The sequence below is a fragment of the Engystomops pustulosus genome, chromosome 4 (assembly GCF_040894005.1).
Source record: "Engystomops pustulosus chromosome 4, aEngPut4.maternal, whole genome shotgun sequence".
Taxonomy (NCBI): domain Eukaryota; kingdom Metazoa; phylum Chordata; class Amphibia; order Anura; family Leptodactylidae; genus Engystomops; species Engystomops pustulosus.
Genome location: NC_092414.1, coordinates 116,750,108 through 116,777,155, shown reverse-complemented (window position 1 = coordinate 116,777,155; position 27,048 = coordinate 116,750,108). Strand labels below are relative to the sequence as shown.

At 40.3% G+C, this 27,048-nt stretch overlaps 1 protein-coding gene across 2 annotated transcripts in view; it reads right to left on the bottom strand.

The window, feature by feature from the left end:
• Positions 1 to 27,048, bottom strand: part of COG5 (component of oligomeric golgi complex 5) — a 220,621-nt gene that overhangs the window by 192,181 nt on the left and 1,392 nt on the right. Inside the window, exons 2-6 of one of the 2 annotated variants that reach the window (XM_072147149.1) lie at positions 26,735 to 26,874; positions 26,068 to 26,125; positions 14,334 to 14,388; positions 14,183 to 14,252; positions 12,959 to 13,019 (exon numbers count right to left, since the gene is read on the bottom strand). In XM_072147149.1, coding sequence (XP_072003250.1) covers positions 12,959 to 13,019; positions 14,183 to 14,252; positions 14,334 to 14,388; positions 26,068 to 26,125; positions 26,735 to 26,874 — 384 coding nt within the window. Of the gene's footprint in view, positions 1 to 12,898; positions 13,020 to 14,182; positions 14,253 to 14,333; positions 14,389 to 26,067; positions 26,126 to 26,734; positions 26,875 to 27,048 lie in introns of both variants that reach the window. The other variant, XM_072147148.1, reaches the window with a different exon arrangement.

Below are 27,048 nucleotides of genomic sequence, written 5' to 3'. Positions count from 1 at the left end.
CCCTTAGCCCCTTCAAGACTGCCATACATGTCCTAATTGCACATACCCTTGAAGACAGCATGTGTAAAGACATTGCGATGGTGGCTCCTTTCAATATATATTGAATCGCTTATTTAATACGAGTATAAAATTAAAGCTGAGCTCGGATTGGTTTCTATGGGCAACTAGAACAATTTTACCTCAGACACTTGTAATAAATGCCCCCCCCCCTTGTATGTACACAATGCTGACGTTAATAATAATAATAATAATAATAATAGGAGATAAAAAAGTATTATATAATTGATAATATAAATGCTGATTTTCTTTAATTGTGCAAAAGCTAGCCGAGCAAACAATATATTCCTTGTTAGAAGCAGAGTATGCAAGTGTTACAAAGACTGCTGAATTGCGGCAGAATTTGCCAATTCTGCTTAAGATATTTAAATGTGTGAAAGTATAAAGGAGATGATAGCATGAGAGAGAAAACCTAAGTAAACCCACCCCCAATACCTCTAATATAAAACACTTTAAGGCTGAGTACACATCTCTGTTGAATGTCTTCAGTTATTTGCATCAGATATGGTGAGCTAAAATCAGGAGTGGAAGAACACAGAACAGGCGCAAGTCTTTCTATTGTATTTTACCTCCTTTAGTCACTTAAAAGACTCGCTCTTGATCTTTGTGTTCGACCACAACTGGAAACGGTTGTTGTCCGTTATCTATAGCTGGGGGACCTCTACCACTCATTTCTATTGATGGCAACACAGGTTGAGCATGCTACCAACACTTTCAGGAACTCTCATTCATCCTCTAAGAGAGTGCCAAAAATAGGCAAGCTTCAATGTGGAGTCTGATCCTACTGTGTATAGGTGCTCAAACACGATGACTTTTTGATCAATTTTATGATTCAATTATTAAACTAAAACCTGCTGGATTTAAATATAAGAAGATGAGAATGTGACCTACCGTATATACTTTCTTGCTTTTTATAGTATGTTCCCATGTCAAATTTTGCTGCTAATTATCATTATCAATTAAATTCTTTTACAAGTAAAATGAAATAAAAAAACATATATTATGCGTGAACATACATAAACAAGTTCCATACTAACAACTCATATTAATCTTCTGGTAAAACATTTGAAATAATGTGAATGCAATAGCAAAACTATAAATGACTACTAAGCCTAAATTGCTCATTATTTGTTCCTAAAAAATGTCATAACTCTGTAAAGAAAAAGATGAGACACACAATATGGGCATTGTTCTGTTTGTTTAAAACAGAGTAATCAAATACCACAATTTATTAGAAACCATTATAAAACCAAACACTCTACATCCGTTTTCCATACCACACTTTAAAGATCTAACAAACACAGTACCCGAAAAGGTGAAACGTTTAATATGTCATGCCCACTAAATGTCCCAATGAAAATTATGTTCTCTAGTTATTATACAAAGGCTCCTGTCTACCGGTATCTAAACATCATCCTGGTAGAAGCCAGCAAGTTTTTAACAAAAATGTCTAGATTAATTTTTCCAGTCAGGGGCTGTCCACTTTCAGCAAATAACTAATATGGTTTGTGTAAGGAAAAGTTACACAATTTTCCAATACACTTTCTGCATCATTTCCTTATGGTTTTCAAGATCTCCGCTTGCTGTCCTTCTATAGGAAGCTTCTAAGTTTACTTCCAGTGGATAGAAATCTGTTCATGGTCATGTGACTCGCAGGTGCACGAGCAGTTATTATCACACAATCTCAAATTACTCAGTGATAACGGCTTGTGCACCTCAATGTTCATTACATGACCCTGGACAAATCTATGCACTGGAAGTAAACAAAAAAGCTTCCTATAGAATGACGGCAATAAGAGATCCAGGAAACAATGAAAAAAAAGAAAAGAAAGTAAATTGGAAAATTGTATAACTTTTCATTATACAAACAATATCAATTATTTGCTAAAAGTGGACAACCCCTTTAAGTTTCCCAGTGGTGTATGCAGAAAAACAACCCCACACCAAGATATTCTGACGTCCAAATGTCACGGGTGGTATGGTGGTATGGTTTGTAGAACGCAGTTCTATGGTGTATGGCATCCAAACAGTTTAATGAATTTTCTTCCAGTTTTGCAGTCTCCCCTAAATGTTTTGTCTAAAGGCAAATTTTAAATGTGCATGAACATGTTTTTTGTACAGCAATGAAGTCTTGCTTGGTAAGCATTCAGGCCATGGCGCCTGTGTGTTCCATTTTGGGATTCCTGGAAACTGGAAAATAATGGGACACGCAAGTGTCTCAATTCAACCACAATATTAAACACTGTGGAAGTTGGAGGATAATTATTGAACGGTGCAGAGGTTGCACTACATTTTTACAGAGGGGTATAATACTCCTCTTACTATTTTTGGGGAGTATTTTTAGCCGAGGAGGAGTATTAAATTTTTTGTAATACAAATATTTAACTCCTAGCTGTATAGAATGTTAACAGACGCTATTTATACATGAAAATGATCTTCACCACATACAGCACTCTCGCCCCGCTCGCACACTCACTGCACACAGCACATTTGCCCCCCACGCACTAACTTTTAACTTTACACATGGTAACTTTACACATGGCAACTTTACGCATGGCAATTATTTTGGGGGGTAATGGCGCCTCATCATGCGTCTAGGACACGTGGTGAGGCGTTAATGCGACCTCTGGAACTGGGAGTGACCTAGTTGTAGAACAGAAGTAAAGCTCACTAAATATAGACAGATACTGTACTAAGGAGTTTTTTTGGGGCTTCCTCCTTTGGATTCAAGCTCCTTCAAGGGGTATATAGGGGGAGACTCTCTTTGTTTTTAGTTTTGTTCCTTGCTAAGTACCTTGGTAATGAGATACATTATTATAGACCATTAGTTGAAACAGCTGATATTTTTTTTCTACTAAGTGGAAGGACTGCTTTCTTATCACTAATAAATTTTGACTGGTGTTGAGACTTTACCTTTCTTTTTGCATCTCTCTTTCTTTATTCATTCAATACTTTTTCCCAATATAATTTCTCATAAGCATACATAATTCAATATATGGACATTGATAATCAGGTTTCTTTGCTAGTGTGGATTGAATGGGTTATTATCAAAATCTGGGGAGAATTTCATGTCAATAACTCCTTAGATATATATTTATTTAGAAAAATTGTCACACGTTCAATACTTATTTCACCCGATGTATGTTGTGCCCAGGTAGGGTCAACAGGGACACATACATAAAAAATGTTGTGTTATTTGTCTTTGTTATACTGTACATCTCTGTCAACATAAGGATGTGCACAACACATTGGTCACTGAAATGGCATTTTTGTAGAAAAATTTCAGTTTTACTTTTCTTACTGTTCAAATTAACTAAATAAATAAAATACATGGTTGGGTGCAGGGTGTCTAGACCCCTAATAAATTCCTTCTGCAAGTTTTCAAAACAGCATCCACTTTACTGGCACCCTTTTTGGCTCTGCAGGAAATGACAATGAGATGGTGTCCATAAATCTGGGCTCCAAAGCCAAATATTCCCTCCATTCTGCGCTCTGCTGGATGCCCAAAGAGGAGCTTATTCCCATATTTTTGGCTGCATGCAAGTACATATGGTTATAATTGTCTTCAATATCTTCCAAGAGGATTAGGAGTTTTATAGATAGGACTTTTTTTTATAATGAAGGCTGTGAAACTAGCTGAAGCTGAGGAAGTAGACTAATTTGTTTACCCCAATTGACATCTGAAATGTGACATGTGAAAGATCCCTGTAGCCCTGTCTGCTACCAGTAGAATACACATACACAATGCTCACACCACAGCATAAATGTGCTTACGAAATTAAATCTCATACTAGGATTTTTATTGTGTTTTAATATATATCTATGTAATCATTTAAAAAGAAAATAAAATTTAAAAAAACAGGTCATTATTGTTAAGATTTATGATGTGCAATTTACTCTTCATAGCCAATATATTAATTTTCACAGTGGAAGTTTCATTATCTGCAATAAATATATTTCTATGGTGGAGTGGACACACTTAAAAACAAATGGATTCTATCAAAGTGCTTTTCTAATAGCATTTTGATGTAATCTTCAAAACAGATTTCACAGCTGTATGAAGATAAGAGGCTTCACAGTTTTTCCCTATATGAATCACATTCATATCCAAGGATATATGGTTATTTGCCACATGGCTATGGTGACATAAGACCAATGAAAAAATTCAGCGCTGCAAAACTTATGCAATATAATATACCTAAAACTCCTAAAAAATAGGAACTCGTATTGCATAAAATAGAAGACCTGGACCAAACTGTTCCTGCTTTGTAAATTGAATATAACAATATAGAATTACTTTTTTTTTAATCCATAAACAAAATTATTGTTAAATTTGCGTGGAAGGAAAGCAGACCTAAAGCTTGTAAACACTATTTTACACATGGCAAAAAAAAAAAAAAAAGGTGGGTGATTAAGACTTCTGAATTTCTTAGATTGCTAGTTTTCTATTCACCTTAAAATGTCCAGAAAGTGGAAAAGGAAGTCTAAATGCTTACCAAACCTTAGGTCCATATCCTCTTCCACCTGTACTGCCCTTGACAATAGAAACACCATTGAGAAAGTGGTAAATGTTTCACCCCAACTGTTCAAAAAAAAAAGCTAATAAAATAGAGAAAATAAATCTTTGAGGTAATGATACCAGAATGGAGGATAAAATCCTGACAGAAAAAAAAAGCAATAACAAAAGTGAATCAATGAATGGAGGAATCAGGCAAACACTGTTCCTATACAGGCAGTTCCCGGGTTACATACAAAACAACTTCTGTAGGTTTGTTCTTAAGTTAAATTGGTTTGCAAGACAAAGTATTCTTTTTGGTCTCTGTGACAATTTGAAGTCGGCACAGAGGTCAGTTTGTAAGTAGGGGTCGCCTATAGGTTGGGGACTAGCAAAATATGAAAGAAAAAACAGCCCCACGTAGGACAATAAGAAAAGTCCTTTTGTTAATAACCAAGTTAAACACAACGGAGGAGATTTATCCATCTGTCTATGCCAGAAAACTGAAGTAATTTGGACCTGAAATACCATGCACCATCTACTGATAAATCTGCCTCAGCAGAAAACTCTACACTGGTCTAAAGACCGACATATTAATAAATCTCCCCCAATGTATCTCCATGTGAATTAGGGCTCATTCACATGGCCGCATGTACGTCCCCATAGACGGCAATAGCGGCGCGGCGCAGATACGGTAACACACGTCCGGGCCGCACACCACAAAAAGATAGAGCATGCTCTATCTTTCGGCGTGTGTGCCCTCCTTTCCAGCACGGATACCGCGTGTGAATGGACCCTAACACTGTGAAATCAACCGATCCAGTTATGCATTAATGCCGATTGTGAATCAATTTCTCTTGTGGCTGACAGAACAGACGTTAAGTAGAAATAATTGCCTGGCTGCCGTGTAAACCCACCTGACACTTCGACACTTTGAATACCAAGTGCCACAGCATTTTCTCTTAACGTTGCATTGGACTTTGACCTAGCATAAAAGGATTGCCGAGAACAGCACTGCCAGTGCTCGGTCTGTTAATTTACATTAGGCAATTAACAAGACAACCTAGAAGCAGGACCACTACCTCCTCCTCTGTGTAAGGAGGAAGAGGAACAGTGCCAGAGCTCTGCAAAATGACTGCCGGCATACGACTAATAACTACATGCCTGCCGAAACCGCCAGAAACAAACTCAATGAGCACAGCCCTCTATTTGCTAGCCAGAGATAGTCCAACTGCAACTAAGTACCAGGATGAGATCCTCAGACCATATGCAGGTGCTGCGTTCCCTGGGTTCCTTCAGATCCTTGACAATGCTTTACCACCAGACAGGACGTGCAACCCTCCGGGGCGCATACCTGACAGCAACACAAGGGGCGCTTAACACGGAAAGATGATACAGGCTAGTAGGGCTGGGTCTCCCTCTCAGTCTCCTGCAGCAGCCAGGTCAGTGAAGGAGGAGAGAAGAACCGCTCCCAACTCTCTTGTCTGCCAGGATCACAGCGCAGCTGTTCTCCACTTTCCTTCTCCTGCGGGATTTGGGCAGAAAGGAAGGGGAGGGGCTCCCAACTCTCGGTCTGCCCGGATCACAGGATGGAATGCAGAAAGTCTGCTTCCTTTGTGCTCCTCCTCCTTGCTGTCACTTACTCCGAAGTCCAGACACCCTTTACTGATCTGAAGAAGTTTGGATCTTTAGAGAGGTCTTGTACCTCCACTACCAGGAAACAACTATGCGCACATTTTCTTACAGTAGTTTCTGAAATTAAGTCTGAACTCTTATTGGTTGCCTTGAGCAACTAAACAGATTTGTTCTCAGATGCTTGTGATAAAAATTACCCTATGTCTTGTTCCATCTACCAACATTGGACCACAGGCTGTCCAATGTTGACTTATGCTTTAATTCGCACACACTACTGAGCCTCATTTCCTTGTCTTGAGGCATTTCCACTGAAGTTGGATCAACCTGAAATTTGATTTTCCAAATCCAAAGATCTGTGGGATATGAATTTTGATTTCAATTGATCAGTTTTATGTTTTATGGTTCTCAATGTATTCTACTAGGTAATGGATAAATAACTGCAACGGAAATATTTCATTGAGATCTAAGATGTGGTATTTTAGATGTCAAAAACCTGTGTTCAAAAAGAACACAAATATAAGCAATTTATAAGTGGAGAAGGATGATGTGAATGTATAAAATATAATTTGTAGAAAACTATATGAAAAAATAAAATGGACACTTTATGGTTATTTATGTACAAATAAAAGCAGACATTTTCTTTGCCCTTTTCGAATTTATTGGTCTATTACTACATCCCCTCCACAACATTATGGAAAAAAGCTATTGCAAATTATAGGGGCTGTGCCAAGTACTACCCACTTTATAAATGCAAGGAACGTACATTTACATTGAGTACTATACAGATATGGAGGCATACAGTTAAAAAATAGAGATGCCCCTAGAAAGGCAACTCATTAATTTTTGTGAAGGCGGCAGATTGGGGCAAATAATTGCAAGTGCTATCAATAAGCTAGCATTTGCGATTATTTCAGGGCCTCTGCAGGATATTAGGCAATTTACCAATATACATCTATTAAAGAGAACCCGTCAGGCAAAATAACCCTCCTAAACTAAATATATTTTCATAAACTGCCATTAGAGAGCATTGCCTCTATGCCTTCATTGTCCCTCTACATGCCTGTAAACTTAAGCAATGAGGTCCTAAAGCTGTATGCAAATGACCTGTGAAATGTCCAATGAGTCATTAGCATATTCAAGCTGTCCACCTTATTCATGAGTGGGAGGTACAGCCACACCCCCAGTGCTTGACTGACAGCCTGTGTAATGATGTGAGGCTGTATAATAAGGTGATGGCTGCTCCATGTGCTTGCTGGTGGCCACGCCCCCTGCAGCCTGTGTGTGCATGTGTGTTTGTGTATAGGAGAGATACAGCAGCTCCAGGCAGCCAAGTTATAGCAGAACATGTCAGATACTTGTGTAGCTGATGTCTGTGTCTCACACTTGTGTATTAGGAGGATGCAGCATGTTGCAGGTGCAGCACACACACACTAGCAATGCTTTACTATACATTACACACAGACATAAGCAGGGGGAGGAGAGGGGAGGGGTAACAGGAGTGACCTCACTGCCTCTGACCATGTGACCAGCCTAATTTACATAATAAAGAAAAGATGATTTTATAATGATTAATGTATGATTTTAGTAGATAAAGGTTGGGATGGGATCCTTGTGAGCTGCTCCAACAGGTAAAGGCAACAGAAATAGTGACAGAAACCTGATGACAGGTGTCCTTTAAAAGTTCTGCTCTGATTTCTTGATATATGAAGTGAAGCCTCCTGCCAGACAGACATTGCTGACCATAACATGGCTAAACGCGTTTCAGAGACGCATGTGTCATCATAAGTATTCATTTAAATGTCGCTTTAATGAGGTGTGGACACGCAAAGCCCTCTCTGTGGGGATGCGCACCATCTCCTCTGCAGTCTCCATATTAAACATTGGAGCTCCGGCCAGGCAGGAAAAGCAGCTGTTCGCTGAAAGCTCCAGTAATCTATCACACTTTAGGCTGCATCTGACCTGCTCTGTGCTCACTAGTGCTGCCTTACTCAAACAGCAGCAGGTCAGTGCTTCTTCATATTCTTTATACGATATGGGGGGCATGTCTTCTTCATATTGCCCCTGCTACTGGCAATATTTGGCCCATGAGCAGCTAAAGCACCATAGAGTCAGGCCCCCTGCTGTATGGTGGTAGTGTTCCTCACTGTAAGGCGGTATTATTTCTCACTGTAATTGCTCCTGCCTAGTGATATTATTGGCGATGTTGGTCTATCTACGGTGGTCTGTTTATTAGCAGTATGATGATATTTATCTTGTTTCCCTAGTAATGGTCATCATACAGCAGTATTACATGTCCCTTATAAAGTAGTACTGTTGGTAATTTTAGGCTAAATAGCCATCTTGGCACTTTACGATGATTACATGGACTTTTGTTTGCAGTTTGAGCACTTGGTCTTCAAAAGGTTCACCATCACTGCTCTAGGGTCTCCAGTATTGTCTTCTATGGGGTCGCCAGTATTATTGTCTGTCATGGGGTCTCCGTTATTATTAGTTTTATGTTCTGTGGGTCTGCTCTGATTGTAGTATTTGGTTTCAGGAGTCATATATATTGCTGTACTGTGGGTATAATTTGTGGGCTGGCATTTTGTGCTGTACCTAGTTACTAGCAAGTTACTGATGCGGCCTCTTAAAGTTGAGCAACATGACTGTATGGCTCTTGGACCAATAAATGTCGCTCACCTCTGGCGTAAATCCTTAGATTAAGAATAGAACACACTTAAAAGGAAATTACAGAATTTTTATAAGTTATTAGTTTGTGAAGTCGGAGTCGGTTGATTTTATCACGACTCCATGATTCTGACTTCACATTCCTGGTCAAAGCTACAGATAACTGTCCCGCAATGAGGTACTGTAATAGAGGGGTATGGGTGCTTCAATTTCGGCACACACACACCACAACCATTTAAGTGCTGAACACAACAGTGTCATCTGTATAATACAGCAGTCAACCGCCCCTGCATGGTGAGCATACAGTAAACCCCATACAGACTTAATGGCACTGTGCCATAATATTACGGCAATCATCGTTTAGGTATTATACCACTGTACATATATTTAGTCTGTAAATATAAAGAATATAAAGAACGGCAAAAAAACCCCAGCAGAATGAACGCAGTACAGTGAATCTAGGATTTGATCATGCATTACCTCCAAGAACATATTTGGGTTTCAGATCACCATGGCAATATGCGTCTATAAATCTTAGCAGCGGAGAGTAATCTAAAATTGACACCTACCGAATGAGCAAATACTGTGTAACGAGTACAAAACAACAGATGTACTAAATTTAATGTGTAAAGACTTTGTAGTAAAAGAAGAACTTTAGACAAAACCAATTAAGCATAAGAATCAAGCATGATATTTAGCGCTATTTCAGGAAATGTTAAGGGAAATTACAATAAATATGCACAAAAATGTGGAGCTGCACCTAATATAAAGGTGAGGAATTATGTTTACATAATAACACTCTCAGGTCTTGTTCATAACAGAATATAGTTATTGGGGAGATTTATAATTAGAAGATGGATAGAGCCCCTTCCTCCGTGCCCTGTCGGATATATCAAGACGTAAGCATCCGGTAGATGGTGCAGCCACTGGGCAAAACTACCCCAGACAGGACCTGGCAAACTACAAGCTTTTTAAAAATTACGCAGGCAGGGGGCGGGATCGCCCAGTGCCCAACTATGCCTCCACGCACCTCTATTCCCACTCCATGCTTACGTGGCGTAAAGGTGGCATAGTCGCTGTTAGAACCGCAAATTCTTGCAGTGCACATTCTTGCATTGTGAATATTTCACTGCAGTGAAAAATCTCAAAGCAAAGTAGTGATAAATCTCCAGTATATGGTGAGTGTCATTACAAAATAAAAAAATATATATATAAATGTTCCATTTATTGCGGTTTTACCATAGAGGTGATAAAGTGATATAAAGAAATAAAATAAAGAATATAAAGATTTTTTTTAAAAGTATTAACATATAATAAAGCATATAAATTACCATACACGAGTATAAGCTGAAACCCCCAATTTAACCACCAAAACCGGGAAAAACCTAATGACTTGAGTATAAGCCGAGGGTGGGAAATGCATTGGTCACAGCCCCCTATAGTATATAGCCAGCCAGCTGTAGCATATAGCCTGCATGTCCTCTGCAGTATGTAGCCTGCCTGTCCCCTGCAGTATATAGCCAGCCACCTGTAATGTATAGCCAGCCACCTGTAATGTATAGCCAGCCCCTTTAGTATACAACCAGCCCCTTTAGTACATTGCCAGCCCCCAAAGTATATAGCCTGCCAGCCCCCAAAGTATATAGCCTGCCAGCCCCCTGTAGGGTATAGCTTGTCGGTAAAAAAAAATAAACTGACTACTCACCATTCTGGCTACTTGAGCAGCGCCTCTTCTTTCTTCATGTGTGCCAGCGCAAGGTCTGCGACAGCTTCGTGCGCATGGCCAAGTCAGCGCACAACTGTGATGTCAGCAGCAGGTGAAGATGGAAGAGGAGCTGCCCGGGCCGTCAGAATGGTGAGTAGTCAGATTATTTTTTTAATATTCCTGATTTTAGGCCGAGTGGGAATTTTTAAGCACAAAAATTGTGCTGAAAAACTTGGCTTATATTTGAGTATATACGGTAGATATTCCCCTTACGATAAAGCCCAAAAAATAAAGGTTTGTTATCTTTTCTGCATAATGAATGAAAAACAACAAAAAACAGTACATGATCGTTGCTTTTAAATTCCACTGATTTTAGTCTTTCCAACTTCCCAATACACTGTACAGAATACTGCATGGTATCATAAGAAGTACAATTTACGTTGTAGTGAATATAATCAATTCTTTATTATAAAAAGACATAAAGGGACTGGAGAGTTAAGGGGTTAATGGAGGAAATAAGAGTTTTGTTCCATTTATGAGCGGAATGGTGAATAGTCTGTATTTTCCACAGCTGTTACACAAATCATCACTATAAATGAATACTCAATCAAGAGACACAATCTGCAAAATGAAGTCTTTCAGAAGTGAACTTAGAAGTGAAATGAATCTTAGACCATCTATTGGAAGTTACCAAAGGGATTTTACTGGTTATAGCCCTTAGCAGCGGATATCTATATGAGATTAATGGGAGAGCCAAATGTCAGATCCCTACCAAACAGCTGTTTACACTAAACAACGAAACAAGAAAAGCAGATGTATGAGAACAAGGAAGGGCACAATTTATTTTTATTGGTTAGATTTGGATGGAATAGTTTTTAAATGCCATTAAGCATTGAAAAGCCCTTAATAGTGGAAACTTCATCCCTTACAGAATGTATCAAGTGGTAAAGACAGCCTCAACAAGTTTTTTTTTATAGAATCAATGAAATACGTTAAAATGAAAAATGACACATTGCTTTTGGTCCAACTCATACTTTTTACAAGAGGTTCAAAGACACAATGCACCACACACATTCTGCTAACCAAATTCTTCTGAATACAATAATGCCCAATATGTAGTGATAGATTGATGCATAAGCAAATGATGTGGTCTGGAAGGCGGCACACACCAGTATGTCAGTGTGCTTGGTTTACAATCCTTCATTCTGGTGGCACATTTCCTTTAAGGACCTTAAAGGACACCTGTCATCAGGGCTTTGTACCTAATTCTGCCACCACTCCCTGTTAAAGCAGCTCACAAGGATAACATTGCAGCCTTTATCTTGTTCATTCATACAGTAATCATCGTAAAACGATATTTTCCTTATTATGCAAATGCGGCTGGGCACATGGAGAGAAAGTGATGTCACCACTGTAACCCCTCCCCTATTACACACAGGCTGCAGGGGTTGCCAGAACCAGGAAGTACATAGAGGAGCCAACACCAGGAGTTATACATCATTATACAGGCTGTCAGTCATGTGTATTGGAGTATCTCAAACATACACAGGCTGCAGGGGGCACCAGCACCATAGAGGAGCCACCACCAAAATGTCACATCATTATACATACTGTCAGTCATGTGTATAGGAGTATCTCATACAAACAGAGGTTGCAGGGGGTGTGGCTAGCAGCACCAGGAAACACATAGAGGAGCCAGCACCTGGAGTCTTACATCATTATACAGGTTGTCAGTCAAGCACTGGGGGTGTGGCTGTGCCTCACACTCATGAAGTTGGACAGCCGAATATGATAACAATTCATTGGACCTCTCTCGGGTCATTTGCATACAGCTTTTGGACCTGATAGTTTCAGTTTACAGACATGTAGAAGGACAATGAAGGGAATGGGGCAGTGCTTTCTAATGGCAGTGTATGAAGATATATTTAGTTTTGGGGGTTAATTTGCCTCAAAGATTCTCTTGTGTACAAGGGCAAAATCATGCTGGAACAGAGAGGCATTTCCAACATACATTGCCCTTTTGCTCAGTGTGGGGGACTCAGAAGGTCAACAGTCAGAGTACAATGCATACAAGCACAACATACACATCCTGCAAATCACTCTAGAGTCACATTTTGTTTTCATCTGCACAAAAATCAGAAACAAACTCATAAGGCCAAACCATTTCCCTACATTTACCTACACATAGTTGTTTGTCTGTTCCTTTTAGAATAAATATACTGGTTTGGCTATTTACCAGTATCATGTGACTAGGCTTCTTGGAAAATTCATACTTGATGTTAAGGAGGCTGTCATTAAAGTACCCTTTAGGCAAAGGCAAAAACTTAAAATGAACTTACCCAACTCATTTAAGCTCTGGGCAGCCTTAGTAATTTCTCTACTACCACCCTGCAGCTGACCTTGAAGTCTCTTGCTGAGATACAAGATGCGTATAATTCTTCGAAGTAAATCACAAGCAGACTGAAAGTTAAAAAAGTTATACATTTATATAAGATACCTGATAGCTTCCTTCAACAAAGAAATAATTATAAAACTGTAAAGTCCAGTTCACACCTGCTTCAGACCTACTCTCAGAAGTTGTCCGAACATTTTTTCAGAAGGGTAATAATACTCCTCTTACCATTTTGTGGAGTCATTTCAGCCGATGCCACCAACCTCCCAATGGCTGGACCGTGACAAGACTGCGTCTGTTTTATAAACTTGCAGTTTACTACAAATTTAGTAATACATTTTTTTTTTTGGGGGGGGGGGGGATTTTTTACTTTTTTAATAATCCATTAACAATCCTATCAATTGGATAACTATTATTAGTTATCTGTATGACTAATGCAGAGACATGCGAAAAGGATGCACATTGCAGCTTTCCTGCATGCCTCTCAACCCCTTAGTATGTACTCATATCAAACCCTTGTCACAGTACATGATCACGCACTGTGCGTTTCCGTGGACATACGGTAAAGGCAGGGTTCCTCTACTACTGCTGCAAAAAGGGGTATACATGTAACAAACATAATTTTGAAATCAATGAACATTTTAAAAGATCCATTAGTCTTTAATTATTATATTTGTTTTGAAAATAATAGAGGAGGTTGGAGCGCATGTGTGAACTGGACCTAACAGTGTGATACATGCCACAGTGTGGCAGGATTACAGTAATATGTTATCAACTCTCAAATTGATAGGTAATAATATAATGTTATCAGAACACATACTTGTAGAACACTGAACATTTCAAACTTTTCAATTGGTATACAGTATAAAGCTGCATTCACACACACGTATGGGGGACGACTAAACGGCGACGTATAAACGTCCCACATAGCCGGCAATGGGCGCATGGTGGCCTACGGGAGTGGTACGGTGCAGCACCGTACTTTGCCATACCCCGTGAAAAGATAGGACATGTCCTATCTTTTCTCATAATACGGCGCCTCTATGTTCCTCTTTGGAGAGGGGCGGGGTGAACAGCGTTCACCTCCTCCTCTCCCCAGCGACGACGTGTGCCTGCTGTGTTACGGTACGGCGGGCACACGTCAGTGTGAATGTAGCCTTAGAAATGGTGCAGCCCAAAAACAGCTATAGAAAAAGTGACAAGGTGCATTTCTAAGGTGCCATAAACATACTTGAAGACGTGCCAGCTGTGCAGTGCGAGATACAATTTTGTTATATGGGTCAACAATCTTTGTTCTGATTCTGGAAAAGACAGAGACAGTTACTCAATGTAAAGCATATTTGGAAGTCAGCTTATTGTTAATAAAACACAATGATGCTTACCTATCAATTGCACTTTGCAAAGCTCCAATACGAGTCTGCATCATCTGAAGGACACCTGAAAGGTATTAGCGGCGTAATGTATAAATACAGCAGATAATTAGTAAAAACAGGTTATTCATCTGTTTAGCACAAGGTTACGTATACATATGCCCTGGATTTCCAATTAATGGTTCCTTTATAAAAAGCTTAAAAAACTTTTGAAGGGTTTATTTGTTTACTTTTCGGAAGGAGGGCACACTATTGAAAGGTGTTCTTATACTCATAAAATACATGCATAGACCTCCATGTTCCCCCGCTGACTGGCTTGACAAGCCATACAAAAGTAGCATGAGAAGGGAGATTTCCTTATTTTGCAAGCAAACTGCATCTACTTTATTACGTAAACTTCTCCAATATCCCTTATGCCTGGGATTTGTTTCCCTTTGACGTGAGCAAATCTCCTCAATAACCATATTTTGAATCTACTTTGTTCCATGTATAAGGAAGAGACTCAAATCGTCCTGAAACAAATACCTAAGAAACTAGGCTTCTTATTTCTACGACTCTCTGTATGAATCCTTACATATAACCTGTGTTACGCTGCCACCCGGTGTTAAAAAGAGGAAGAAAAAAAGAAAGGTATCTATTATGATGTTTTACATTTTTTAATGTTTAGGGAATATTTAACCTGTTTACACTTGCATGATAAACCAGAGACACTTACTTATAAAACCAGGCACCATAACCATGGGCTCCTTCCTTTAAAATCAACTTTTAAAATTATGCTAGATTACACAGGCAGAGGAAGGCAGAAACATGTACTGCTCATAGTAACAACCAATGAAAAGACATCACTGAGGGGCTCTGGAAACATCGACCAAAGACCCTCAGGCTCATTAACATAATTTTAAAAGTTTATGTTAGACGGAAAGAAGCCATGGATAACAATGGTTTCCCATGGTGATTGGGAACCTGCAGTAATGTCCAGGATCGCGACTATCGCAATCCCATCTGTTTAACCTTATAGACGCCGTGATCATAGTTGCCATGACAACCCTGAGGTCCAATAAGGACCCCAGGGCTGCCTTTAGTATGCAGAAACCATATGCTGCAGTATATTACAATGAACAAGTGATCAAATGATCACTTGTTCATGTCCCACCCTGGGACAAAATAAAAAAAAGGAAAAAGTTTTTTTTTTTAAAATGTAATTAAAAAATTTTAAAAAGAAGAATAAAAGTCCCCTGAAGGCCCATCCCATGCAAAAATAAAATTGTCACTGAACCCGTATGGTGAACGCCGTTAAAAAATGCCAAAAAACATCACAAAAATAATGACATTTTCACATCTGAACTCATAAAAAGCACATAAAAAGTGATCAAAAAGCAAGAATTAGACTCATCGGTAATTTGTTTTCCATTTAGTCCACCATGATCGCCCACCTTAAAGCCCAGGGCTGTAGCCACTTCCTGGGCGAAAAGAGCAGGAGCAACTCTTGATCAAATCTGTAAAGCTGCGACCTGGTCTAGCACTGGAACTTGTGCCAAACACTACTGATTGGACTTGCACTCAGCTAGAGACTTATCGTTTGGTAGAAAAATCCTACAAACAGTAGTCCCTCCCTAAAAAAAATTCCTAATATCACCCGGTACATCTCCAGGTGGGGCGTCAAGAGGGACATCTTGGAAAGCGAGAATTTTCGTTTTTCATTTAGTCCACCATGACGGCCTGGAATTTTTTCCTAACCCTCTTGCATCCTTTCTTGGTGTAGTTATTTGGTAGACACTAGAGAGGGATGCAGGGGGAGGGACATATAACCTCTCTTTCTCCTGTCCCTGCAGAGGTCAAGGGGTAATCCTCCAAGTGGGCTGTCATGGGGTACGTCTTGGAAAGTAACATTTACCCCAACATGATACCAAGAAAAACTACAGCTTGGCCTGCAAGAAATAAGCTCTAAAATATTTTTGTAAACAAAAAAAAATGGTATATTCTGCAAAACAAGTTAACCATAAAAAACCTATATAAATGGGGTATCAACATAATTTTAATGAGCCATACAATAAAGATAACACATTGGGGCAGATTTACTTACCCGGTCCGTTCGCGATCCAGCAGCGCGTTCTGTGTGGAGGATTCGGGTCTTCCGGCGATTCACTAAGGCAGTTGCTCCGACGTCCACCAGGTGTTGCTGCTGTGCTGAAGTTCATCGGAATGCACTGAACTTCACCAAGCCGGGCCGAGTGCAGGTAATCGCGTGTCCAGTGACACTTTTTTTTTCCGGGTCTTCGGGTTTTCGTTCGGCCACGCCCCCCGATTTGCTTCCTGTCCACGCCGGCGGGTAAAATGCAGGTAACCCGCCGTAAAACCGCGATTTGGGCTCTTAGTAAATAACCCACATTATTTTTATAGTACGGTGAACTTCCGGGCAAAAAAAATGCTCAAAACCATAAACAAGAATCAATGATTTTTTTAACCACCACCAAGAAAGATTTAATAAAATCAGATTTTTAGCTATTGAACCCCTTGTAAATGATGTGCCTAAAAAGTGGATTTCATCCACAAAAAAAAAAAAAAATCCTCCATTATGTCCAAATTCTAAAACAACAAACATTGTATAGCCTGTAAAATGTGACAATGTAGATCTGCTCTGAATGGCTCCTTCCGTTCTATCCCCGTCCATGTGCCCATACAGCAGTCACTACCACATATGGGGCATGCTCGTACTCAGGAGAAATTGGGTTTCAATCTTTGTGGTGATTTTCGTCATTTAATACTTTGTGACAGTTTAATTTGTGGCCAAAATTAATATATTGTCTAAAAAATTGCAGTTTGTAAATTACAGCTCCATTTAAAATGGCATAATTTATGGGGTTTTCTGCTATTTAGGCTCCTGAAAGTCACTTACACATAAGCAGGTGCCTCTAAATAAAGGCTTTCTGAAAAATGAGAAAAATTGCACCCAAAATTCTCAACCTCCAGACAACCTAGAAAAGAGAGAGACTATATAACACCCTATGCCAATTTAAAGAAGACATTTGGGAAAATGTTAGTTATGAAGTTTTTTGGGTGTTATGAATATCTGCCTGAAAAGCTGAACATTTTGAACTTTGAAAATGAATAACTTTTAGAAATTTTTGCCAAATTTCAATTTTTTTCATAACTAAACACAAAACAGGTCATCAAAATGTTTCTATTACTTTGAAGTACAATGTGTGACGAGAAAACAATCTCAAAATACCCTGGATATTATAAAGTATTACAAAGTTATAACCTCCTATAATGACACAGGACAAATGTTAAAAATCAGGCCTGGTCCCAAGTGGCTTAGACCAGAAGGGGTTAAACTATATATGGTTAACTTCCCTATTCCTTGATAGAACAATATTCTGCACACAAACCTTTGCAGGTTTGAGGATTTTCAGTTTGTATTTGGCAATTTTACAGTCCGGGTTAGGGGTTTCCGAAGGGACACACTATAATTTTGCTTGTATTTGTTGTTGCACTTATAATAACGTATGAAAATAATAAAATATAAGCAGAAAACTAAGGACAAACTAGCTAAATAAAGTTTTGTTTTAATGTGTAACAAGACAACTTTCCATCACCGCACACAGAACCTGTATAACACTCTCTGCACTTCTTCAACACACACTGCCCTTCCTTCCTGAAGGTTTTTATTTTTTTAAGCAAAGAAGAGGCTGCACTTCATCTTGATGTTTGATCTCAACTACTTTCTCTCGTTCTTTGCTTTGCTATTCAGGACATGATGCCTTAGCACAGGTCAGATGACCTTTTAGATACAGAACCAACTCCATCTTTATGCAGTCAATGAAGATGAGCTGTGAGGACCGCGTTTATCACATCATTATTAGAAATGGTGATAGGGGTTTCTATTGACCCTTTAGAATTGCAATACGATCCAAGCAGTTTTTAAAATACTGACGCCTGGTAAGGATGGCACACAGATCTCCACAGACCCAAGTTTATAGGAGTCTTATATTTAAGTAAGCCAGCCCTTTGCTGTCATAAACAATCCACTACACTGTAAAGACTATTTAACACCTTTATGTATACTGTTTAACTAGATATTGAAATTCAATACATGCAAGAAATGTATTTCTTCTGCATGCACCAGTAGCCACCAGGCAGAGTTGGAATGGCAGCCATTCGCCCTTACTGCTGTGTTATGTAAATCTAACATTGTAACATTGAAAGTACAATTATTGATTAACAGACTAACAGCATATCAATGACTATGTATACCCTGCAACATAGCAATAATTATAAACATAGATGAAAGATAAGACGTGACTGCACAATTTAACGTCAAGAATAAAGACTGACCTTCCAATATAATGTAGCCTGGAGGACAGGTACTTAGTTTCTTGGAAAATACCATCATACTGTTTATATGTATACAGTATAAGCTTAGAAAGCAGAAGGAAAAAGAAAGATTTTATGTCCTCTAATAGGTAATTTTCAAAGTAATAAAATGAAACACACACAAACACTCTTAAAAGAGAGAAACATCTGACTAAAAGTGTAAAAAGGTCATAAAGAAAACAGGTATATGAGCTCAAACATAATTGTGAAGAATTATGAAAAAGTTATTGGCCTCAGATATGGTAAGATAAAAGATTAAAATTAAAAGATTAAATTTAAATTAACAAAAACATAATACAACCCATATAAAATTGGTATCTCTGTGCCCAAAGAATAAAGGAGATGTGTAATTTAGAGAGCACATTGAGCACAAGTATGTTCTTTCATCAATTTCACCACATTTGGAATTTTCTTCCACCTTTCCTGTACAATGAATAGAATATAAATTGCCATCACTTGGAAGTACAATTTGTTTGCGTTCAATTCATGGACATAGTTATGTGATAGTAAGGGGCAGGACACAATGAGGGAGATTTATCAAACTGTCAGACCGAATTCTGTCAAAATTTGCGCCAAATACCCGTCACATTTGGTAAAGGTTTGTAACCAGACTAGTCTAAAAGGATTTCCAACTAGTAGAAAAAAGAGCCCTCGGAATAGTTGCTTAAAATCAGGGCCAAAAAGAAGTCTGTGCACCAAAAAAGTATGACGTTTTTTCCGTTGTACACTAGACCAAGTAATAGACAGCAAAATATGACACCAGTACTACGCCAGATTTATCATCCAACATCAGACACCACGATAGACTAAACAGTCTTTTGCTGTTGCAGATTTAACTCAGTACTAGTAATTCATGATCACTTGTTGTAAAAGGACATTTAAGAGGTTTTCCCCACGAAAGAAAATTCTCACATCTCAATCCAATAGTGATGTTAACAAAATAAAGATCATTTTAACCCCTTACTTTACAATTTTATTCGGTGTTATTGCTGTGTTATTAGCTCCTATCACTCCCTAGGCTGCTCAGTACTTCTCATAGCAGACACATAGGGGCACATTTACTTACGTTTCTGCTGGAGTTCACCGAAAGTGCATTGTACGACGATAATGCACAGTGCCACAATTCACCAAGATGGTGCACACGATATCCTGCATGCTTCACTTCCCCACTCAGGTCCGACAGAGTTCACCATCTTTTTAGTGGTGCATGTTAGTGCTTGGGCTTGCGAAACAATTTGAAAGTTAGTCGGACTATACGATGGCACGGCCCCTAATTCGTGTCACATGGAAGACAGCGCAGCTGCACCAAAAAACGGTTGCGTGCACCAAAATCCCAGCGCAAACACTTGTTAAATACCTGTGCAAGCCGTGCAATCCCTGAAAAATCGCACAGTCCGACAAAAGTGAGCAGAACAACACTTAGTAAATGACCCCCATTATGACCCATCTAGTTCTGTGGGGTGATAATGTGGTTAGATTTTCAGGGTACAAGGTGTATTTACATTTTTATCTGGGGAAAGAGGAGAGAGGAGAGGGGAGAGGGGGGAGAGGGGGAGAAGATCAGAGATGCTTGAGATAACACCGAGGCTGACAGACCATTACACTGGGCTTTGCTACATCTCACAGCTATGTGCCTGCCTCCCCCTTCCCCCAGATCACTTATCTCCTTGTAGTTTGTAGCCTCTCTATCTCCTCACGATCTCCTGGCAGGATGTAATCAGTAAGTGTCTCTGAGCTCTGTGCAGGTGGCGTGGCTGCAGCCACACAGCAGAAAGAGACAGAAATCTCATCTGCACAATCAGATGTTACAGGGTCGTGTCGAAGGGCAACTGAAATTGTGTAGACCAGGACCGATAGAGACAAGTTGCAATTAGATCTGTGAAATGCTGTATTTTTGTTAATAACAGTGAATTAGAGCATGTGCTATTTTGTTATCATGAGTAAATATAAGATACTGGTTTTCACGGGAATACCCCTTTAACACCTGTCAGACGGGTGCTGTAATACTATGGCGCACTAGGACAGCACCAATCATCATTATTAGGGAGCATTTTGGTGGCATCAAGGCACTCTGCAATCAGAACATGATTGTGGTCAAATATAAGGACAAAAGCAATGTCCTTGTTGTGACCACAATTCATGGGGACTCCAGCACCCTCACTCCTGTACAAGGTACAACCACCATTGCCCCCAAGCCATATGGCATTCTGGCTTACAATAAATACATAGGTGGGTTTGATCAGTCCGATAAGGTGCTGAAGCCATTCATCATCATACGGAAAACGAAGATATAGTATAATAAGCTGGCCGTGTAAATTGTACAGAAGATGCTGTACAACTGTTACTGCGTGGCACTGTCTGCTAGCATTAAAGGAGGGTTCCAATAAAGCTAGCAGTTTATTACTGCTAAAAATGGGTAGCACTTTTTTATGGGTGACAGGTCCTCTTTATGGAATCAAACCCCTGTAAGGGCAAATACATTTATTACAACTTGCTAAATTCTCCAAGGACTGTACTTTCCAAAGTGGTGACACTTATTGGGGTTCCCCTCTGTTTTGTACCAGTAGGGCTCTCTAAATGCATCCTGACACATGTAAAGGATTTCTGTCAAATTTGGCTTCTGAAAGGCCAACACCCCACTTTCCCTTCTGGGCCCTACTACAACATTTTATATGCACATGTGAGGCAATTTTATACTTGGGAGAAGGGAGTGCAGCATGCGGTAAAGAGACAGACAGAGAAGGTTCTGTAGAATCACAGACTGGGATGAAGAGACTGTGTCAGGTATGGTCTGCTATTCCCCATCTAGTTTGCCTTGCCCTTAAGTTTGCCCTCAGTTAAGATGGTGGATGTTGTCTCAACCGGGTGCCATCTTACTTCCTGTTTGGTATATATTTCCTGTCCTGCTCAGTAGACATTGCTTGAGTATTGTGTTTAGCTCCTGCTTGGACAGTCCTCTTGCTTGGAACTCCTTCTCCGGATTGTTCCTCCCTTCTGCTTGCTGAACTACTCCTCCCAGATTGTTCTCCTGGCTTTTGCAAGTTCTGATTACCTGCTTGTTGTAGTACTACTGTTCCCAGCCTGCTCGCTGCACCTCCTGTGCTTCCAGTGTCCTGTCTAGTCCCTGCTATTGGATTCCAGCAATATATCACCAGTATCATGACAGGATACTCAAGCCATAAAGATGGAGTCCGCCGGGACTGGAAACTTGGAGGTTTATATTAAACAACTCCAAACTACTGTGACTAATATGCATACTGAGATGCAGACTTTGAAAAATGCATATGATGCCTGTAAAGGACAGTCCAATCACAACACCCAGGTTTATGGACAAGCAATTCAAGATCTACGCAATACTGTGCAGACGCTGTCTGATCGGATAGCCCATTTGGAGAATCAGACTACACCACAGATCCCAGCAGCTACAACAGTGCCTAAATTGCCACCATTCAGATTTGGTGGAGACCACGACAAATTCTGGGGATTCCTTAACCAGTGTCGCTTATACTTTGCTGCAAATCCTACTCTGTTTCCTACGGACAAAATCTTAAGTCTTGTGTATAATTATGTTGTTGACACATAAAGCCATCGCTTGGGCAAATCCATTAATTGAGACTGAAGATGCCCGGCTGAACAACTTAGAGGACTTCATCGATGCCAAGAGTCAGATGTTTGATGACCCCAATCGTGCTGCCACAGCTGAAGCATCATTACTAGCAGATGCCCAGTCACTGAATATGCAATGGATTTCAAGAGGTGGGCTATCAACACTAATTGGAATGATGCAGCAAAATTATCTTTTTTCAGAAAAGGGCTATCTAGCTCCTTAAAAGACGAACTTGCTCATGCAGAGGCCCCCGTAGAATTGGATGCCTTTATTAACCATTGCATTCGAATTGACACCCGACTGTCTGAACGAAGACAAGAGAGATGGGCTACCTGGAATCATGATATTAATCAACCTTCCTCTCTCCCTGTCTCCATCTCCAGGGAACCCCAAAGGAAAATTTCCCGGGAACCAGTGAGTGAGCCTATGGAAGTGGATTCCATATCTCGAAGGGAAAGCAGCGACCGAAGGGAGCGTAGGCTGCGGGAGAACTTGTGCCTTTACTGTGGGAAGTCGGACCACTTCCTTATCAACTGCCCTAGCCGCCCTCGGAAGTTTGTAGCAGCCCTTGAGGATCCTGACTTTTCTGAGGTGGAATTAACTGCTTCCGAAGCTGAATTACCTGAGAAGACAGTAATCCATTCCATTTCTTCAGTGGCTCCTCATATTAAGAAAGAGAATAAAGACTCCCATTGCTTTCTGCGTATCAAGCTTCTGATTAATTCTCAGTGGATAAGCACCTCTGCTATGGTGGATTCCGGAGCTAGTGGCAACTTCATGGACCTCTCTTTTGCTTTGAAGCATGGGGTAAAATGTTGTAAAAAACTTTCACCCAAGGTAATGGAGACTGTGGATGGTTCTCCACTGAGTTCAGGGCCAGTGGATCAAGCAACAGAGCCACTTGAAGTCATTTTAACACCCCCATCACCGTGAATTTCTACCATTCCTATTGATTTCATCTCCACATTTTCCGGTTATCCTAGGTTTGCCCTGGTTACAGGCACAGAATCCTGTTATTAACTGGGAAACTAAGGAAGTAAGTTTCCCAACAGGTGATGCTCCTCTGGCACTCCAGTCTGAACAAAGTCGTGAGAAGTCAGTACAGGATGTCAAGACAAAAGAATTACCTCTTGTATACAAGGAATTTGCAGATGTCTGTGACAAACAAAATGCAGATAAACTCCCTCCACATCGACCATATGATTGCCCCATAGAGTTGATTCCTGGTGCATCTATACCTTTTGGAAACATCTACCCTTTGGCAGGCCCAGAACTACAGGCCCTTAAGGACTATATAGAAGAGAATCGAGCTAAAGGGTTCATCCGTCCATCTTCCTCGCCAGCAGGGGCTCCCATATTCTTTGTAAAGAAAAAAGATGGCTCACTAAGACCGTGCATCGACTACCGTGAGCTAAATAAAATTACTATTAAAAACTGTTATCCTTTACCACTGATCCCCGAGCTTCTAGAGAGAGTACGACACGCAAAAATCTTCACCAAATTAGACCTACGTGGCGCCTATAATTTAGTCCGCATAAGACCCGGGGATGAATGGAAGACAGCTTTCAGATCACGTTATGGACACTTTGAATATCTCGTTATGCCCTTTGGCCTATGTAATGCCCCAGCCACCTTCCAACACCTTGTCAATGATATTTTCAGAGATCTCCTGGACCAGTTTGTAGTTATGTACCTAGACGATATCTTGATCTTTTCCAATTCAGTGGAAGAACATCAACGTCATGTCATGCTCATTTTAGAAAGATTAAAAAAGAATCATCTCTACATTAAGATTGAAAAATCTTACTTCCTGTTTGGTATATATTTCCTGTCCTGCTCAGTAGACATTGCTTGAGTATTGTGTTTAGCTCCTGCTTGGACAGTCCTCTTGCTTGGAACTCCTTCTCCGGATTGTTCCTCCCTTCTGCTTGCTGAACTACTCCTCCCAGATTGTTCTCCTGGCTTTTGCAAGTTCTGATTACCTGCTTGTTGTAGTACTACTGTTCCCAGCCTACTCGCTGCACCTCCTGTGCTTCCAGTGTCCTGTCTAGTCCCTGCTATTGGATTCCAGCAAAATATCACCAGTACCGTGACAGACTGATAGGAAACAAGGGAGCTCCTATACCTTATGTGTAGGGGACATCTATAGCCACAGCACAACACATTCAGCTCTGTTATACACAGAGAGCTCTGTCTCATGACCTTCCCCTTCTTCCTCCTCTGTGAGCAGAGAGCAGTTGCCCCTCCACTCTTTACTCTGTATCTTGTTTATCCCTTTAAGGATCACCATAGGTATTTAAATTTCTTATTTCAAATACTGTAAATACTTGAGTATAAGCTGAGGCCCCTAATTTTACCACCAAACACTAGGAAAACCTATTGACTCGAGTATAAGCGGAGGGTGGGAAATGCATTGGTCACAGCCTCCCAGTATATAGCCAGCCAGCCCCTTTTAGCATACAGCCAGCCAGCCCCTTTTAGCATACAGCCAGCCAGCCCCTTTTAGCATACAGCCAGCCAGCCCCTTTTAGCATACAGCCAGCCAGCCCCTTTTAGCATACAGCCAGCCAGCCCCTTTTAGCATACAGCCAGCCAGCCCCTTTTAGCATACAGCCAGCCAGCCCCTTTTAGCATACAGCCAGCCAGCCCCTTTTAGCATACAGCCAGCCAGCCCCTTTTAGCATACAGCCAGCCAGCCCCTTTTAGCATACAGCCAGCCAGCCCCATTTAGCATACAGCCAGCCAGCCCCATTTAGCATACAGCCAGCCAGCCCCATTTAGTATACAGCCAGCCAGCCCCATTTAGTATACAGCCAGCCAGTCCCCTTTAGTATACAGCCAGCCAGCCCCCTTTAGTATACAGCCAGCCAGCCCCCTTTAGTATACAGCCAGCCAGCCCCCTTTAGTATACAGCCAGCCCCCTTTAGTATACAGCCAGCCAGACCCCTTTAGTATACAGCCAGCCAGACCCCTTTAGTATACAGCCAGCCAGACCCCTTTAGTATACAGCCAGCCAGACCCCTTCAGTATACAGCCAGCCCCCTTCAGTATACAGCCAGCCAGCCCCCTTCAGTATACAGTCAGCCAGCCCTCTTTAGTATACAGCCAGCCCCCTTTAGTATATAGCCAGCCAGCCCCCTTTAGTATATAGCCAGCCAGCCCCCTTTAGTATATAGCCAGCCAGCCCCCTTTAGTATATAGCCAGCCAGCCCTCTTTAGTATATAGCCAGCCAGCCCCCTTTAGTATATAGCCAGCCAGCCCCCTTTAGTATATAGCCAGCCAGCCCCCTTTAGTATATAGCCAGCCAGCATCCTTTCAGTGATCCCGTATCCTTTCAGTGATCCCAAGCTGTTACAGCATACAGAAGAGGAGCCACGCCGAGCATTGGGGGCGCGGTAAAGTGAGTATGTAAATTTGTTTTTTATATTGACTTGTGTGAGGTTATCGACCAAGGTGAGGTTTTTCAGCACATTTTTTGTGCTGACAAACTCGGCTTATATACGAGTATTTACAGTAGTTTGTGTCCTACATAAAAGACTACATAATTTCCAGAGTGTAGACAGACACACCTTATTTTTGCCAATTGTCTTGTGAGTATTCTGCACTACCCTGGGCCTTTCCAGATCCCAGAAAGTGTGTTACAAACGGATCAGTTCCTGATACTCATAAAATAAGAATGAGCTGCAATCAAAATATTCCAAACTTGAACAGCCTATTTCATAGTGTGGTTTAAGACATGATGCATGTCACATACAACAATTTACCTTCTAAAGACTCCATTCCTGTTGCTTGGGCCAAAAGGTCTTCATGTCTTGCAACCACCTAGATAAATTAATTTTAATACAGTTAGCATATATTTTTTCTGATAAGTCGTTTGTTCACTAAATCAAAATGAAGCACCAGTGAACTTGTATAACTGGTGCTTTAGTCACAATGTCAGACTGTTTGTGTGGTATTTGAACAGTTTTACAAAAGAAATTAACTGGATAATTAATTATATTTATTCTTAAAGGATATCTACCATCAGATTTACGTCATTGGCTGTCTTAAAGTCATACTATGCAGCCGACTCTGCTGGATTGCGAGACTTACAGACAGCTGATAACGTCAACAGCGAAGCCAAGAGGCGCACCAACCTTACCGAAACGCTTCTTGCTCGTTTCCATATTTTAGAAAGTTGTTTTTTTTTTTAGCGAATAGGGCACTTCCAGGATTAAAGAAAAAGAAGATATCACCTAGACAAGGTAACAAGCATTTGTTCACAGCATCTACCATCAGTAAATCTGATGGAAGAAATCCTTTAAATATATTTCATTGTCCATAGACATGGACCCTGGATTTGCAATGCTTACATTTTCTTTTATACAATAAGTCATCCTATACAACGTAAGCATAACTTTATACTAAATAGCATCCTAGACGCATCCCCACCTGTAAATGCAGCTCCTTATCCAACTGACTGATGCCTTGAGCCAGCTTTGCCAGTTGCTCTGCGATCACAGCTTGATGAATAGACTGGGAAGTATAGGTTTTCACATCAAAGTCATCACATAGAAAATCAGTGTAGCAATCTGAAATATAAAAGGAAACATTAGGAAAACATATAATGATGTAGAAAGAAGGGCCCATTTGGGTCACGTTCATGCAGTCCATAAGTCAGATGCTTTCAGAAACAAAATACGGTAGATCAGCTCCATTTTAATACAGCCAAAATAATCAATTTAAGTACTTAAAGTTTATTTAAA